At 34.1% G+C, this 19,177-nt stretch overlaps 2 protein-coding genes across 3 annotated transcripts in view; both read right to left on the bottom strand.

Annotated features, from left to right (window-relative positions):
* LOC119077594 (zinc finger protein basonuclin-2) overlaps positions 1-19,177 on the bottom strand; it is a 160,152-nt gene that overhangs the window by 62,377 nt on the left and 78,598 nt on the right. The window lies entirely within an intron of this gene.
* Positions 3,776-18,850, bottom strand: LOC119077595. 2 transcript variants are annotated; one of them, XM_037184805.1, is made up of 3 exons: positions 17,922-18,850; positions 17,743-17,850; positions 3,776-3,786 (listed from the first exon to the last, which is right to left on the bottom strand). In XM_037184805.1, exon 1 carries the CDS (start codon positions 18,824-18,826, stop codon positions 18,026-18,028), a length of 801 nt encoding a protein of 266 aa, XP_037040700.1. In that variant the 5' UTR covers positions 18,827-18,850; the 3' UTR covers positions 3,776-3,786; positions 17,743-17,850; positions 17,922-18,025. The 2 variants fall into 2 exon arrangements, with proteins under 2 accessions (XP_037040700.1, XP_037040699.1); XM_037184804.1 differs by lacking the exon at positions 3,776-3,786 and adding an exon at positions 10,549-10,559.

Below are 19,177 nucleotides of genomic sequence, written 5' to 3'. Positions count from 1 at the left end.
ATTTGCAAACATTTTGTGTTCACCACTTGATACCTTGTGTTCCTTGTACTTCCTCTCACATGTAGCAAAAAGAACAATTGCCCGTTATTTACAAGCATTTGGTGTTAGCTACTTGATGGTGGTTGTTGTTTCTTCGCCGTTTGTAGGTGTTTTTTCGTGGACTATCGCGGCATAAAATAAATAAACAAAGCGACTTCTTGTTTGTACGATATTTCGAGCCTTGGTTCAGCTCTTCTTCAGGCTATATTTAGTAAAAAAATGACCAAAATAAGAAAATTAAAAGGAGATGTTACGTCCAAACAGCCTTTTCCATATGGACAAAAAGGGCAATGACATTTGGCGCTCAAAATAATTTGACACCCGTTTTGCAACCTATTAGTCACCTAAATCACTGTCATCTGGCACCCAACATGTGCACACATCGCGCCCTTGATGTCAAAAGTTAGAGACGTCCGAATTTGAGAGACTAGACCATTGGCACAAGTTATCCTAGAAGGATACAACTAATCTGCAAAATTTAAAGCTCTGAACCTAAAGATCAAGTCACTATTTGACTTGTAAGGAGTTGCGGGAAACATCAATATTTGCCACACAAATCAATAATGTACTCAAAACTACAAAATAATCCTAAGCCTAAATCCTAAAAAGGATCCTTTTTTCAACAAATTATTTTCATACTGATCTTTTAGCATAGATTGTAGAGGATTTTTAGACGTCTGAGTTGTAGGTGCTGCGGAGATGCTACAAATTCTGTTTTTCTTTGAAATCTGTGAACTGTGGAGGTCATACATTTATTTCAGAAAAAACGAAAATGTGATTCCCATTTGACACATTCATTTCAGAACATTTGTGATTGTGAAGCAAACATTGGCATTTGCCGCAACTCCCCTGATGTCTGACCTTATTTCTAGAACTTGAAAGTGCTTCATCTTGTAATTATACTACTTGGATAAAATTGCACAGCTATTTACGACGGTCAGCAGGCCAATATATATGAACCAAAGCAACTTGAAACATTCTTGAACAAAACTGCCAATTTTAAAATGATTTAAACTCTTGTGTCGGCGCGGCATCTATTTTAGGTGTCGTCGATACACCGAAAAGTCAAAGTAAATCTAAAGTGCGGTTTATGATACCGATTCATTTTCAAGAAAAACATCGCATAACTTGCCCCATAAATAGATCGATACGAACTTTATAACATTAGCAATGCTAAAATGAAGACATCAAAAATAATATCAATATTTTCGCGAATCGGATATTCGGGAAAGCAAAAAAAAAATTGGATGTAAAATTCAGCTTAAAATTCCAGTTAAATTTAGAATTTTATATTTAAAATGTACATAGATTTCCATCGTATTTAATAAACAAAAAGCGCAATTCAAGTGCATGTGGCTTATGTCGTTTATTTTACACAATTTAACACACATTTTATATATATGGATATGAAAATGATGTGATGTTTACAAATCGTTCAGTATTGAGTATGTTTTTTAAAATGCTATTTTTGTCCAATTTAATGTAAACGAAATCGGTGGGTACGTAATAATTGTTTGTCTCCTGTCGACGATTAATTGTAAACATATCGTGACATTACAAATAACATTTGAATATTTTCGTAAGACCTCTTTTAAACATTCGATACGTTGTTTATTTACTTAGTGCGTGGTCAAATTTAAAATATTTTTGTTTAGGTAGCGATATATGCGAATGGTAACGGAATTTTCATTGAAGCTGGCTGCGTGTAAAGTGTTTGATTGAATCCACGCCACACATGACGATTATTTTTTCTATTTTCATAAGAGATAAAATAAATTTTCCATTTTCTTTTGAACGTTAAACGATTGATTCCTAGTCACGGTCAACGGTACACTCATAATGCGACTAAATTCAATGAGTTTCACATTGTTTATCTTAGTCAAAAATTGTTTTACCTATATGGCCAAACAATATGCCCCTATCCTTACGGGGTTATTTATGAAGTATATGGATAAAATAACCCCATCAGCAACATGTTTTGAATGAAAAGACAAACTATTGTTTCATTTTACTTTTTTACGTTAGAAAATTTTCGTGTTTATTGCACACAAAAGCTTTTTGTTCGTAGGATAAAGCTCAGAGAAATACACAATGCACGTAGCGAAAGAACGGCCATGGTCTCGTTAACCCTCCCCATACAATGCTTGATGTTATGTGGTCGATTTTAAAGCTTTACTTAATGTTTTTCTTTTCAAATGTAAATACGGTGGTTTTCCATAAACAACAAAACAATATAAACGCCGTACCGCTTTGTTGTTGATGGGGGTTTTCGATTTACTTTTGTGATAGATTTATTATGGAACCAAGAAAAAATCTCATTTTCGGTTGGAATAATACGAGCACGGTTTAATCAACAGTAAAGACAAAAGCTATGAGAAGTTCATTTTCGAAGGTGAGTTCGCTCAGAAAAGGCTAACAGATTTTATTGTTGGTTGAATTTAAAATATAAAAAACCGTAAATATTGACAGTGATTATGTTTGCGGGTCGTGTACGTTCATAGATCTATTACCTCAACATATCTTTCAGTTTCTAGTACTTAATCAGTTCGCTTAACAACCAACAACGAAAACTATTAAATTTTAAATTTCCTTTCGATTCCCGTTATTCGCATAAAATATCTCTTGGATAATCTATATGTACGATAGTAGTAACCGTAGTAACATTTTACTGATACAGTTAGTGTAGTGACATAAACTGGGATAGTGTTTCATCAGAAAAGCGTTTTACCCATCTAACAAATGGAATAGGGTATTTGGTGGTGCCCATCCTTCACTTAGAACAAAGCGTGTAGTAGTGTTACCCATTATCTTTTAAGATACAAGGTATGTCGTGTTACCCATCCTTCACTTAGAACAAAGTATGTAGTGCTGTCATTCATAAATTAGGAACAAACGAATGTCGTGTTACCCGCCTTTTTTAAGACTAATGTTTGTTATGTTACCCATACTTCATTTAGAACAAGGTATGTAGTGATACCTATACTTCACTGTAAACAATGTACGTTATTAGTGTAGTGACTATGACGTGTAAAGCAAATTGACAAAAGAAACTCTACCGGGCCGGACAACTCATCAGGTAACAGCAATGTAGTGATTCGTCTCTGTTCTGCACAATTTAAGTCAATTCATTTATTCATTTAAATCAATAAGCTATATAAATAAATTTTAATCAAGCGAATCAGAAAAAACAGAAATAAGAAAGTAGAAAAGGTCCAAAAGCAAAGTGACGCAAAAAACATTACGAGCTCGTTAAGAAGAATGAAGTCCTGGTTAGTGTTTTCTTACCAAGAAAAATTGTATTCAACTGATGAAAAGGTTCAGTAGCAGACGTAAGAAAATAGTTTAACCACTAGAAGTAGTGGATATGTACAGAGGTAGAGATAATCGTGAATTTTGAGTGTAAAAGGATTCTCCTTTGATTTTCAAGGTTTTTCTAGGATTTCTTTGATTTTCAGGGATTATCTCGGTTTTTCCTTAAATTTAAAGGATTTTTTTGTGGGATTTTCAACGAATTTGAAGATTTCCCTAACAAGGGATTTTCTTTTGAGTGCAAAGGGATTTGCTTTTGATTCCAAAAGGATTTTCTATGCTTACCTGTCCGCGAACTATATACTGTGATACTCTTGATGTTTGTTAAAATTCACCTGATTTTTTTTTTGCCTGAACATTATTCACATATGGACTAACATAGGAATGTGCTACATGTCCAGCCTCGTATAAATTATACTATGAGAACAATTCATTTAACTACCTACTTGGGAGACCTTTACTTTGGCCAATATATACCAATAAATACCTTACAAATTTAACGAACATTCGTAGTTTGAAAAGTTATAGAAATCAGCTGAACACTAAAAACTGTCATTGTATACCCCTGAAACAAAATTTATCAAATAAAACTAAACTAAAAATGATAATATTTCCAGTTTCAGAGAGCAGAGTTGTTTTTACTTCATGAAAGATTTCAGAATATAAACGTTTTCAGTATGTAGGTAAAAAAAAAACTCATCTCACTACGCCTTATACGAAGAACAACTCAAAAATGTATGTTAAAAGATGTAGAATTAAAAACCGCCCTAAGTCAGTACTTGATTCAATTAGATTCATATAAAAATGGCAGAGAATTACCTCCAGAATTATAAACGAACATTATATGACTAAAAAATCTCTCTTCAATTCTTATTACAAGTAACGAGACGTCTTCAAGTTTCTTTTATTATTGTTATTGTTATTATCATTGGCACTCATGTTTTTTCCTAATTGAATTAAACCATATAAAACTACGAACTGGAAACCTGACTATAGAAACTCGGCTGATTTTCGCTGTAAAAATGATTTTAATTAAAAGTTAATTTCTCTCACGCATCTCTAAAACATGAACAGGTGTTATTGAGCTTTGATTTGAATAAAACGCTAATGAAAATATAAATTCTTTTAATTTGCTGTGTTATTTTAAAGTGAAGACTGTGATGCATCACACACACAAGATTTTTTTTTCTCTGCTGTGTACTTTTTGCAGGCATAGAAAATTTATGAGAGAGAACAACGCACTTTATTATTAACAAAACCATTGTTTATTACCATTTGTTACAATGTACATATATAATATAATAATAAAAATATATCGTTATTGCTAATTAAGATGTTATTTATATGCGCGAAGCCAGTGACGAACATCAAACAATAATTATTAATTGTCTCTTTTCGTAATAAAAATATGGAAAACCTTCATGAATTATTCAAATTTTCCACTGCACACATCTAATTAGCATTTTATGACGAACGCGAAGACAAATAAATTTGTGTGTACAAGCGGTTTAAGCTTGCTGATGCTCGGGTGCTGAAGTTTTAATTCGCATGATGCGATGTTCAGAATTCTTTCGACTCTTGACTTGAAACATACACAACACGTTGCATTTATGATGAGTCGCTGGGTGTATAATCGTAAACAATAAATTGTTCATTTGGTTATTCGCACAATGTAAACAGTAATTTCTCAGCATAAAATAAATGAATAATTCGGTATATTTTATAATACCAACCAACACCATCGAATAATAATAAAAAGAAAACCGATGAAGGCATAAAATTGAGAATTTTCATTCCTCACTCTCGCGTATGCATATGAAGACGCGTTAAAAAATAAATCATGGAATGTACAGACATATGATTACCTGTGTGTGTTGATAACGACCTAGCATCTGTAATCTTTTATTGTAACCGTCTTGCATATATTATCGTAATTTGTTTTAATTATATTAGCTCGCAGTAATTTATATCCTCGTTTCGAAATTTATTATATCCAGCCCATTATACGAATAGTTAAATGCAGAAACGGGACGTGTCACATTAGAGATTTATAGGGAGAATGAAGTTTCACTCATTTAGCTTTGCTTCAAATGGGCTGACGATGTCAATAATTGTTTTTGGTAAATTAAAACAAAGAACATCGTTAGTCTATTTTATGCAAGCACTTGTGCGCTATAAATTCTTTAACATTTTTCTTCCTTCCATGTTGTTTCGTTGATTGACATGAAAAGTTGTAGAAAATTGAATATCGTTTTTCCAGCCGGAATGTGAAAACATTTAAAGTCGAATATCGACGAAACTACAATATTTTTCTGATATTTTTCTGGAATGTATGGCAATGGCTCATTGCTGATATTCTGACATTCTGATTTTATTGGAGAACCTGAGGTTTAAAGCAAAACGTTTCCAGAATTTTCATCTCGAATTTCAACAATTTTGATTTTTGAAGCGCTATTTCGTGTGACATAACTATTGTATTGCATACGTGTTGATAAGTTGGTACTTCTGTCTCTTCTGTGATTGTATTTGAAAGGATAAATGAAATTCCTTACTTTCTTTGTTGCCCGCTCGTAGTACTCGGTTTCCATTCAGTGACGATATACTTATATTATTGGTCCCTTCCTTTGATGCAATTACTTTTGTGACGGTTTAATGGGTAACTCATCCAAAATAATGTCTAATCCTGACGTTCGTACTTAAATTCTTTGTTTTAGACTCTTACATTTTTGGTAGTTTTTCCGCAAATATTCGGATTTTTAACAAGTCACCAGAGGTCAGTTCTCCTAAAAAAATGGCTTCATCTTGGTACACTATCTTTCCTATCCTAGAACTACACTAACAAAAAAGTTTTCAGATTATTACCTGTGACATATAATCTTTCCCCAGGTAATTTAATTTCTCATACAAAAGCAGCATTATCTGTCACACGTAATGAAATTTTTATATGAAAAATTACATTACCTGGGGACAGAACTGTCAACGTTTTCCTCAGTGTATGGAAGTGCAGCGAATTTTTTGATTCCCTTCTGAATTCTATTGATGGTTGGAGGTAACAGCAGGTCTGTTGATGTATGTATGTTAAATCCGAAGTTATTTTCATATTTTCCCTTTAATTTGAATTTTTAAGCTTAAATATCGCAGACAGTTAGCCATCTGTTATCGATAACAAAGACGAAAATATAAGCTATGAGCGCAGGCTAATGTTTCTTTAAATAATAAAGAGTATAGTAAAACCCAATAAGTACAAGATTTGGTATGGAACATAAGGCTACACTTAAAACAAAAGAAGTAACAGATTTAATATTTGTATGGCCACACGCTTGTGTCTAGAAAACGTTCACAAATGATATGAAACCCGATCGTTTGGATGCAATATGTTCCCAGTGTAAAGATGATGTTATAGACGGTCAGTTGCATAAACAAGAAAGACGACATTTTAAGACGAAAAACATTAAAAAAAATGGTTTATGGTTTTATTGAACGTATGAAAACCGAGTTTTTGTTTTGTTTTGTTCCAAACCAAAAAAAAATCCTTTTCCTTCAGCCGCTGTAGCAATTAACACCTAAACCCAAAAAAAAATCTTCTCTAAAATAAGGCGATAGACGATATTGTTCACAAAAACAATTTATAGAAGAAACTGGTATGGTGGTCTTTCGTTGACATTGCACATAAAATAAAAATGGAAATTGTTGCTCAAAGTTATTAACACTTTTTTTTGTGTATTAAGACTTCTGTGATGGCATATCGAGACACTTTTTTTTCAATTCCAAGAAAATGTCGGTACATTCAGTGTGTCTTACATAATGGATTGGGTCAATGTTTATTTAAATAAAAGTGCAGTAGCTGGAATATAGTTGTGGAAATATAGCAGAAACACATTTAAATGGAAAAATCAAATATTTTATATGTCGGCTACGCACCAAGATACGCAACATATGCACAGGAAATTGTGTTCCAAGTTAATTTTTTGTTCTGTATGTACGTGACATTACAACTGTAATATATAGTTATTTGATTTTGTTTAATCGCATGTTTATACATCAATCCGATGCCCATACCCTTTGGCACTTAGCAACTAGGATGCAGGCAGTGGGGTGAACATTTTCAACTTAATTAAAACAGGCAAAACATAAAATTTATATATTTTCCAGATGTAAAATGGGAAAATTCTTTGCTAAGAGAAGCATATTAACCTCACACTCAATAAGCAATTAGTCGTGACTTGTGGTTTTTCCATGTATACCTTAATTATCATTATATAAACTCCGCCCGATACGAAGTGGTTTTTGGTTGCTTCAAATGACTGATTTTAAAAGCATTAATTAAAAACTTTTTTTTTCTATACACTCATTTGCAATGGCAAAATAAAATGATGAATAAAAACTGGGTATACTTTCAAGATGTCGGAAAAAAAAGTATAGAAAATATAGGAAAAAAATTTGTTTTGTAGGACTTCGTAATTAAATATCCATAAATATAAGCTTATTTGCTTCTGATTGTGCAAAGGGAGGCGATCGCTGACTTTAATTACGAACTGGAAGGTAAATTCGAGTCAAATTATTACTTTTTAACGAGATGCTGGAATTGTAATTTTATGTGTTGCTGAATTTTATTTTTCGTTATAGCAGAGATTTTCCATTAATTACACGATGGTCTGAAGGGCCAGTCCGTATTCATTAAAATAGTAAGTACTTCCTAGAGAACGCAAACTATTGCAGCGAATCGTTTCTGGTATTTTTGTTCAACAGCTTATTTTCGGATAAAGTCAAACCAATTTACATGCTTTTGTTTTCGCTAGCGTCGAAATTGTCTTATTACACACCAAGGGAAAACAAAAAAGTTGGTTTAAATTTCCCTAACATGTAAAATTCATGAAAACTCAGGATAAAGAACAAAAAATTCACGTTTCCGTGTGATTGTTGACCTCGGCTTCGTCTCGAAAACTCTGCTTTTCATCTTTTTGTCCGTAATCATGTAAAATACTATAACATGACAACATGACTAGGGATAAAAATATGAAAAGTAGAGTTTTCGTGTAAACTTTGTTGATTCGAGACAAAGCCGAGGTCAATAAATACACGAAAACGAGACTTTTCATTTTTATCTCGAGTTATGCGGATTTTACATGCGTAATAAGCCACTTTCCACACTAGGGATAAGAAAAGTATGTGAAAATTCATTACAAAACTCGGGACAACTCGTGATTGTTGACATCGGCTTCGCCACACAAGCTCGACTTTTCAAATTTTAATCAGCTGATTCACCTATGCAAAAACCCTTATTATACGTGTTTGCTTGTTACACGTGTACTTGTGATTATTTAACCCGCGTCAGCGTGTTTGTATAAGTGTACCAGCTGGTAAAACATATAAAACCAATCTCGATATAAATTTGGTTGACTTTAATGGAAAATTAAGGTTGTATAAGAGGAGGTTGCAACGATCGCCATTATCTCACTATGGCCATATCCCAAAACTTAGCGGCTATCGGTAACTTTAACTTTATTTCAGTACGAAATATCAACTGAACTGAATCGCACTACAATTTTGTATGAAAATTACAGCAAAGTTCAGTGGATTTTTGTGATCGACGTAACCTCGTCATATACAACCTTGGGAGAAAATATTGCAAACTGCTTCAATATCAAACAATTTGTGGGAAGAAAGAGCTATAGTTCTGTTGGTTTGTTCAATTCACCAAAAGATCATCCCTGGGAATCACTTTATTTTCCTGATAAAATTATGTTTTGTATCATCGGCATTACCATGAACGTTAGGTTAATGGAAGTTTCTTGGCTCATTGCTGATTTACACCTTACCGATCTATCGAATCAACGAGCATTTTTTGAGATTAGCTCTCGTACTACCCGCATCATGCAACGGATCGTTGATTTCAAATAAATAAATAAACAAAAAAGAATCGGAAAAATAAATTAATGATTTTGAAATAAAGTTTAGCAACGATTCGACTTTACAGAACAATTTCTTGGCCATTATTTAAAATCCGAGGGAAGGCTTTCGTTAACCACAAAACGATTTAATATTTTTCAAAAATCTTTTTTTTTTCTAATTACGAGCTATGTTTAAACCGTGACAGTTTCGCATTTCTTAATAGCCACTATATGCACTTTAAACAGTCCATAAATACCGAACATAAGAAAATGCAAATGTGATCTGCCATCTGTAACATATTGCTGTAATAATAGAAGTCTCAGTTTACCATCCCAGATACATATTGGTCTCGCTTTCTAAATAAAAACATTGTTTTTTTCGCTTAGTTTTCTTTTGACACAACGGATATTGAGTAATTGGCATTTTATTTATAGTAACACAGTACAGGGTTCGTGTATCACTTTTAATTTGAATATTGGACTCGTAGAAACATTAGCCAATTATTATTCTAGCAACGAACATTATCTTATGAGTAGAACCATAACTAAAATTAGCTATTTTACAGCATTAAAGCGTGTTATATTTTGCGAAATAGCTGAAGCTAAAAACACCTGATATATTTATGATGTTTTATTAAGCATGATATTACTTGTATTCGCCATGGCACTATTATATAATAAGCTCTATAATGACAGTTATAATATAATCATAATGGTCATTGATTCCGCGCATATTTAATAAGCCAGAGCATAATTACACGTCCAATTACTACACAGTCTTACACATCATATCCATATTTTTTTATTAAGATTGTTTACTTCAAATTATGAAGTTAAAATTTTGTTGAATCTAATATTAAATCGGTTGTATAAACATTAAAACAATAACGGAATGCAATACTGCAAGTTCATCGTCCATAAAACAGCCGCAGTCCAATGAATGCGACAGAAATGTTGTGTGCCATCAAGATAATGAAAATAATTAAAATCGAAAATTATTGCCGGTATTGTGGTCAGGGATAATGCTTGTAATCACCGTTCGTTGAGTAGCTATCAAATTATAAAAATAGTTGAAAAATGGCTGCGTATGTGGTGGGTAGTGATTTTAAGGCCAGGTTATGCGTCCTGACATATGTGCCATATATCGGACCATAACCTGGCCTTAATGGAAAATTAATTAGATAAGGTAAAAGGTGTCGTCAGTATCGTTAGGAGAATGTTGTACACAAATTCATTACAGCCAGTAACCCTGCCTTAGAAACGTTTTTCTGATTCGTTTCACTATTCTTAAACACACAAAAATTATCCATTTATTATTGACTTGAAGTACTAGATGTCGTACACAATGTATAAGCTATAAAATGCCGTGAACGTTTTTAAAATACCGGTATTCGGTATTAGAAAAACCAATACCAGTAAAAAATACCGGTATTTTTGGTATTGAAAGAAAATACTGGTGTAATAAGGGAGCGATTGTATGACCTGGATCTTATCGACTTTCCCTCAAAATTTCTACTTTGTCTCAAAGACATGAAATAGGTAAGGTATATATCCGTTGATATGAAGCTGAAATTCAGGTCAACCTGAAAATATCTGAGTCTGAAGTATCCTTACCTGAAATTTGAAAAGTCAGGCAAAAACAAGAAAAATCGGGTAAACTGATAAATCAGATTTCAGTAAAACTGCGATAATCACAGATAAAATTGAATTCGGACCTGATTCGCATGAAGTTCCCTTAATTTTTATATTTCAGGTAAATTCGGGTCAGGTAAAAATTTTCAATTAGGATTCATCTGAGGTTCAGGTTAATCTGATCTGTTCCCAGAATCAATTATCTCAGTGTCTAGATAGCCAGATGGTACTTGAAACTACCTCACATTATATACTCTACTGATTCACAAAACCTTGAATTTAATGCCAAATTATAGTCCTCAGTTGGGTCGGGTCGATTTAGAAACCGTAAATCTGATGTTTTAACTCATTATCTTAACCAAAGCGACGCTTACCGATACGAGATGCAAGATCCTGGTCGACAACACGCTGTCCGATGCCTTCTCTAATGAAACAGGACGTAGACAAGGTGACAAGCTCTCAGCTATTTTGTTTAGCTTGGCTTGAGAAAGTTGTGAGAGCCATGTCAATAAACTGGGCTTGCAACATCTTCTATACGAGTAATCAGCCAACGGCTTTCGCTGACGATGCTGACCTGATAGGAAGAGGGACACTAGCAGTCAAGGAACCTTCATAGAAATGGAAAGAGAAGCGTGTAAAGTTGGACTCGTGGTAAACGAAGAGAAAGCCAAGTATCTGGCATTGGAGCGCAGTCAAGGATCTTGTGTGGGGCAAAACGTGACCATAGATACGTACAATTTTGAAGTCGTGCAGACATTCAAGTATTTGGGTTCGACATTAAACGTAACCAGTTATATAGAGGAGCAGATCAAAATGAGAATTACGCAAGGACGCAGAAGCTTCTATGCACTGAAACACCTGTCCAAAAGCTCACTTGTGTCCCGTGCAACAAGACTCCGACTCTATAAAACTGTAGTTCGACCCGTCGTCATGTATTGTTGTGAGACGTGGTCCATGGCATCCAAACAAGAGCAGAACTGCTTTGAAAGAAGAATCTTAAAATCGATATGTGGACCGGTACATGAAGCAGATGGTTGGAGAAGATGAACGAATATGGAATTGTCCGAAATTTTTGGGATGAAGGACGTGGACCGAGAGGACGACTATGGAAGAGATGGATAGACTGTGTGGTCGCAGATTGAAGAAGTCTGGCCGAGGACAGGAACGAGTGCGGAGGAAGTTATTAGAGTCAGCCAAAACCCGCTTGGGTTGACAAAGGCTGCTAAGTAAGTAAGTAAGTAAATCTGATGTGTCCATATGGTTTTACAGCAATAAATTCGAATAAAAATGCCATCTGGTTAACCCGTTTAAAGCACAATTCGTAATTTCGATCGAAAATTCGCTCGTTCATTTTTTCAAGTCTACTTTTTGGAATTAAATAGCGTTTATTGAAACATTAAAATTGGTTACAAAAACGAAGTTACAAAAACTCGTTTTCATCTAACTTCTTCCCATGGGTCAAAGTGCCCATTATTGAAATCGCGTTGTCTACTTTACATTTTTCGGTATTTTTGCAAAAAGACGGTATTGGATGTTTCCGGTAATAGTACCGGTATTTATACTGGTATAACATTTCCTAGTTTGAGGGTGTTCTAAGTAAATGCAAAATCTAGTACTTCAAAATCTAAGAAGTAAACTGAAGTAAATATGGATACAACTTGTAAAACTGATAAAATGAAGAAGGATTTTGCTGGTTTGAACACTACTTGAGTAATTAACCCCTTCACCTAGCAACTGAATAAATCCGAAAAGATGGTTTCTATTCCATCCAACGCTAACTTTATTCCAATATTGAGTATCATCAGCACATCATCGTCAACATCAGTTTATTTAATATGCGTCGCAAAATTATTTGTTCGACAAAATTTCAAATTTAATGATACAACCACTAACAGCATAACAGCCGCAACGAAAAACATAAATTTTATCATAACAAAATCCATTACGGCAGGTTGTATTCAACACATCTAGATGTGATACCCGAAAACTTGTTAATATAAAATTCTTGACTCAGTTTGCCCTGATTTTAAAACCATATTTTATGTTATATTGAAAATTAATATTCGAAATCCCCTGGGTGTGGCGACATGACACAAAAAGGGTTACAACATCCCTATTTTATTCATTATGTTATATGTGCAGTACATATAATTTTATGCTATTTATATCGTGTATTATAATGGTATGGTCGGATCAGGTTATAGCTGAGGTATATATTAGCGCTGTATTTACATAAAAGTATTATATGTATAGGTTTTCACATAAAACACGTCTCTCTGTATAATACGGTTTGTGTTCGTAACTGCTGATCCAGATATTAAATTTACTTAAAAAACAAGTGAGACGGAAAAGGACGAAATGAAAATTAATTGCATAGGTTCAAGTCAAATTATTTTGCATATATGAATGTTAGTGATGTCAACAAAATGGGAGAATGTACGACACACAGTGTAGGGATTGAAAATCGAGTTCTTTTTTTAACTAGGAGGACAACAGTTTCAAACAGTTCGTGCTTTATCGGTCACTTTTCTTTTTGAATTTTCTATGGGGTGAGGCATGCCATTCGTAAGTTAACACAAAGGATGTTCTTTGTAGTAGGTTCTATTGCCTAGAAGACTACCAATTTTTTTTTGATTTAAAGTTTCTTAGAAATCTGTTGGTTGGTTGGATACACTGCGTATCTATAGAAGTGTCAAAAGTCAAGTCGCATTGGTATGGACTTATGAAGATTTGAGAAAACTTTCGTGCAAACCGTTGCTTTGTTCGTTTCGCTCTGTGGGATCATAGACTGGTCACGAGTTAGAAAGTTTAGTTATGAGTTGATGTTTCATTTCAACTATAATTCGCTAGACTTTTTCATGAGCAAATTGGTATAGTGATCTTAGCCAATATTTTCAATTATCTATAAAATGCACAAAACAACATGCATTCAAGATATGTGCTGATTTCGAAAAAAAAACATCCTCGATTGAACTAAAAATTTCTCAGAATTCTTGATACTCAACCATAAAGTTCACTGCAATAAATGCATACGCTTCGCTATTATTCAATTGAGCATTTAATATTTATGGTTTTACAACGGTTTTGTCGCCTTATTCACCATACGTTATGTTTGATCTTGTTTCGTTTTGATCACAACTTACAACAAACATTAATAATACACACGTTGAGAAGTAACATATCAGTTTTCCTATTATAATGCGAAAGTTTTTCTAAGCTCAACATGAAGAGAGAAGAGAAAAAAAAGTGATTCTGCAACGGCGCGGCGAAAAGCGAACTTTCTCATTATTCATTTGGGTGACGTATGATGGGTCTTTTTTCACTGGATCACGTGGCTTTCATTTTCGTCACTAGTGACTGTGAATGATTCAACAGACAGGTTTCTATAGTTAAAGAACTGAATATTGTACGAATTTTATTAAAAATAAATTTTGTGGTAAGTTTCTACAGCTGATGGTTGTATGTCACAAGTTGCGAAATGTGGATGTTTTCGTCACTAGGTGGTGCTATCAAACGAGCGAAGCAAGCATAAATAACTTGTTGCATAAATAACGATTGCAATTCTTGTTATAAGTGCATACGAACGATATGTGTTATATTACTTGCATACTTAACTCTCTTTTTTTATATTGAACATTTATTCACCTATGCCATAAATTTATATACATCCCATTCGCCAAGTAAACGATATTATATGGCATAGTCACCGGTAAATATTATTTTGCGGCTTTGTTTTAACACTTCCATGTACAAGATTTATTATAAGTGATTCTTCAATGGTGCATGACCGAACGGAACACGACAAGCGCTTATCATTACTCAGCAGGTCATTTTTTTCCGTAAATAATGTTTTGCCGGTGTATAAATCGTCATAATAAATAATTTCGTTTCAGAGTTCCAGTAAATTAATTCTTTTCGCTTTCACATCACATTCATGATTTGATGATAAATTTGATTTGTATTTTTCTTCTTTTCTTTCTATAACCCAACGATTGTACACGGCCTATTAGAAGGAACCTTAAAACAACAAAAATGATTGTGGTATGGTAATGAAACACAAGCCGATGCGGGAAAAGTAGGAAAATATGCACAAACCAGATTTTTTTGTAAATATTTTGTTTCGTTTCGTCAATACCTCTGAGATATGCTTGAAAAACTAATGGAAAACAGGCAAAGCAAGCAAAACACATTGTTTTGTTTGCATTCTCGCAAATACTCGCTACTGATCAGATTATCCTAAAACTGAAATATTCTGATTCGTCTCGTCAATACCTTTCATTTGATGTATCGCACACAATTTTTGAGCTAAAACGTTTAGAGATATGCTCGAAAAACTGGTGATAATTTTTCTTAGTTTTCCCGCACCTCCCAAAGAATTTCGTTTCATTTACACAGATTCGTAAAAATTTCTTTTTGTTTCTGTTTCATTTTTATTCATTTTGTGATCACTAAAACAGATCTTTAACCTTGAAGACCGATGTTTTAAAACTTGTTAAATTGTGTAAAAGCAAAATTCCAACCGATACCACCTAACAACACTAATTATTTATGTGTTACTATCGTGATTATAGACTTAAATGCACACGCAATTACTTTTGCTTTAGTTAATTTTAGCTATGCATTCCACATGAAAATAGTTTAAAGTATTGCACACACATATCGATATCAACTAATCGAGTGAATTTAACATATATGTGAACGATATGTGGCATGTTTAGCGAAAGAAAAACGAACAAAACATTAAATGCGACAATTTAAATTATCGAAGTACAACTCATTGCTGGAGAAGATTGATTCTACTTCCATGGCATACACATCCACTCTACTATACTTAACAAAGGTCACTTTGGGTTCGAACAGAAGGAAGAGAGAGTATGTAAAGTCGGTGCTAAAGGTCCACGATCGGTTTTATTCCCAGATATTACTGCTACAAAAAACGATGAGCCTAGAATCCGACTCCAGACATCAAAGCAATATCATGATTTGATCCGAAGACACCTCACACACAGGTACATTTCTAATTAACGATGTCGTGCTCCATGTTTTTGTTCGCACTAATAAGTGATTCAATATCGCAGCCATATCTAAGCCATTCATTGTGTGTAGTGTTGTTGCTGTTGGGTGATTTACATTAATAAAATTAACGTTTTCTTTTATTTACACGGAGAGGAGAGAGAGATTGTCTTTAACATTAACATCATGAACGCTTGCGGATGGTTGACAGTGATTAAATCAATTCGAGTTTTAACGGAGGTTTTTTGTCATTGCATTGGAGGATTTATTTTAGTTTTATTTAATAATTTGTGTGTTTAAATCAATTTAACTTGTGCCTCTGCGGTAACGAGTGACAATATACACACATTTAGTGCCTAAAAAAGCATTAACTGGCAATTCAAGCGAGAAAATGTTTATTTTGTTACCGTCTTGTCTTGTGAAAACAGAGAGCGATGGCAAAATGAATGTCAGCGGAGGGAAGAAAATTACTATTTTCTCAACTCAGTGACGAAAAGTAAAACTTTCGTTGCCTTTTTTGAGAAAAGCGTTGTATACAACTCGGTGATAAATGATTTTTTAGGCACACGATGTGTATTGTCACACTCGACCTCGACCTACGGCCTCGAGTGACAATTTACACATTTAGTGCGGCGTGATTATCTTTATTTTCTCCACTCAAATGCGGTGAGAAGATGGCTTTTTGTTGCTGCTCTCTCTAACGACAGTTCAGGCGAGAAAATTCGTATTTTAACAACTCTTTATTTCCCATGGGGCAATTGTTACTTTGTTTTGATTTTGAAAATTTGTGAAAATTGATGTTTTATGGATAAAAACGTTTATTCACGCCCCATACGGATGAAAAATTATGTTTTCATCTCGGAAAACATTTCATTTCCTCGGGATTGCACAAGTAGAGTAAATGATAACAACGTGGACATTGGCCATGAATTGTAATCTACTGTTATGTAATAGTATTTTACATGACTAGGGATAAAAAGATGAAAAGTAGAGTTTTTGTGTGAATTTTGTTGATCCGAGGCGAAGCCGAGGTCAATAAACATACAAAAACGAGACTTTTCACTTTTTATCCCGAGTTATGTAATGGATTTTACATGCTAAGGGCGTCGAAAGAAGTGCTTGAAACATGAAAAGTACGGTTTTCGACGCAAGTAGCATATAAAATAAATTGCACTACTGCGAATTTGGTGATGCATAAAAACGAAATACTCCTGATACCTCATTACAGAAAATGGAAGTTGGCTGGCAAATATTGTCTTACCGCTTTAATTTTGCCAACGAAATATATTTTTAATTTTGTTCAAACAGAATGTCTAAAGTTAACTTTAAACAAAAAATACAAAGTCCCATGAGACCACTTACATTACCACCCGAAAAACCGAAAAAAAACAGTAGAATAATAGCAAGAAAAAAAATAGATTAATCTGATCAACCTGCATATCATTGTGCAAATAAATTTAGATATTCCAACAGAGAAAAAAAAAAGTTTATAAAAACATCTTTCGACAAAAATGAAACATAATATAAAGACGTTTGGTGTGTAATTGTACAATATTGATGATGGTATAATACACAGAATGAGAAGAAAAAGCATCGTCAGCAGTTTCGGTTACGCTTTACCGATTTTATACAACTCTGATGTTGTAAAATGTACGAGGGAAATATGGATTAATATTTTAGAAGTTTTTTTTTTGCCATCGTTCTTTCTTACAACTCATATTTTTTAAGATTACACCATTCTTCAACGATTCAACCATATGTTATTTTTGCAAATGTGGAATGAGTTTGTTCGGGCTCTTCTGTGCATGAAGAACTTTTAAAATATGGTTCGATGTAAAATTCAACAAGACTTATACACATTGGATATTGCGTTGTATCGCCTGGATTCGACAAAATTAAAACTCCAAAAGTTGATGTGACCAAATTTTAGCCTAGCTTTCGACTGTGTGACCAGTCATCTTCAAGGCTGAAAAAATTTTATTTGGCACTTAATCACTTAGAGCTATGAACAATTATAATTTATTTTCGTAAACTTACGCTTACTACTAGGTTGTAAACAAACTTAATCAATTTCTTGGTTTTTCCTTATCACTTGCTTACAGTCTCGTTTGTTTATGTTTGTCACTTGACAATTTCACCTGTCACTCAAACATCTGTTGCAGATTCATTTCATCATTCCGTCTTCGAGGGGGGTTCACATGGCGGCGTTTTCCACTATTCACGATCAGATTGTAGAACATTGGCGATACATGAGCTGCATCTTTTCTGAAGTTCACAGCTGAATTTCCTTTAAGAATGATTTTGTTCGCTTCATGTATTTTGATCGTTCGTTTTGACCGGACTTTTTTCAGAATTTCTTTGTTCGCAAAATCAAATTGATGTTTCTTGGTGGACACATGGTAGACCAGTGCAGTTTTTTTGTTGTTCTTGGCCATGTTTTCCACGTCTTTCTTATGTTCTACATCCCTGTCATCGAGCCGGCGACACGTGCATCCTACGTAGCTTCTGGGGCAGTTCCGACAAGGAATGTTATACACCACATTCGAACATTGACCTGGTCTGAGTTTGTGTTTCATATTGGAGAAAATGCTGGCCACCTTATTTGTAGGTCTTGGGGCTATTTTCAGATCCGGTGCATATTTTCCGACTTGCTTTGCAACTGCTTCAGTTAATCCGGGAATGTAAGCCATTCCTGCAAACCGATTTTTCTTTGGCTGTGTTTGAACAGCTGGTGTTATTGTTGTGTCTATTCTGGTCGAGTTTGCATTCGGTGGTGGTGAGTTAATTTCCGATACATCGGCTGATAACGACGTGCCAGCAATTTCCATCCTGCTAATGAGCGGGTAACTTATATTACCTTTCGATGTTTGGCTGGACATCATCTGGTTCACTTGGTGGATTAGTCGTTCAGTCAGTTTAGCCGGAAAATTGTTCTTGTCCATTATCGCTTTGATGGTCAATCGGTTTTCCTGGTGGAACCAGGACTTATACACATTTTTGATCATTGATACGATGTTTTTGTTTTTCAGTCAGAATTGCATCTTGTTTGTTACAATTTTTAGCACTGGTGTATGCGTAACAATTGGAACTAATATTTTCGAAATACTTTTGCGAATGTCATGCTATTAAATTGAAACGATGAAGATTGGGGAAGTGTTTACTTCATCCATGTACCGAATGAGTTTGTTTAGGATGTTTCACCTAAGTTTCAGTCTAAAGATACATAGATAGGAGCAAATTATAACTTTTTTTATTTAGAGTTGTTCTGTGGACGATAATATCGTTCTGAAGAC

This window comes from Bradysia coprophila, unplaced genomic scaffold (genome assembly GCF_014529535.1).
Source record: "Bradysia coprophila strain Holo2 unplaced genomic scaffold, BU_Bcop_v1 contig_24, whole genome shotgun sequence".
Lineage (NCBI taxonomy): Eukaryota > Metazoa > Arthropoda > Insecta > Diptera > Sciaridae > Bradysia > Bradysia coprophila.
Note: the sequence above shows the minus strand (reverse complement) of the source record. Positions and strands in the feature narration are given on the sequence as shown.

Excerpts from the sequence above, each read along its gene's own strand:
- LOC119077595 (XM_037184805.1), bottom strand. The coding sequence starts at position 18,826 with ATGGACAAGAACAATTTTCCGGCTAAACTGACTGAACGACTAATCCAC.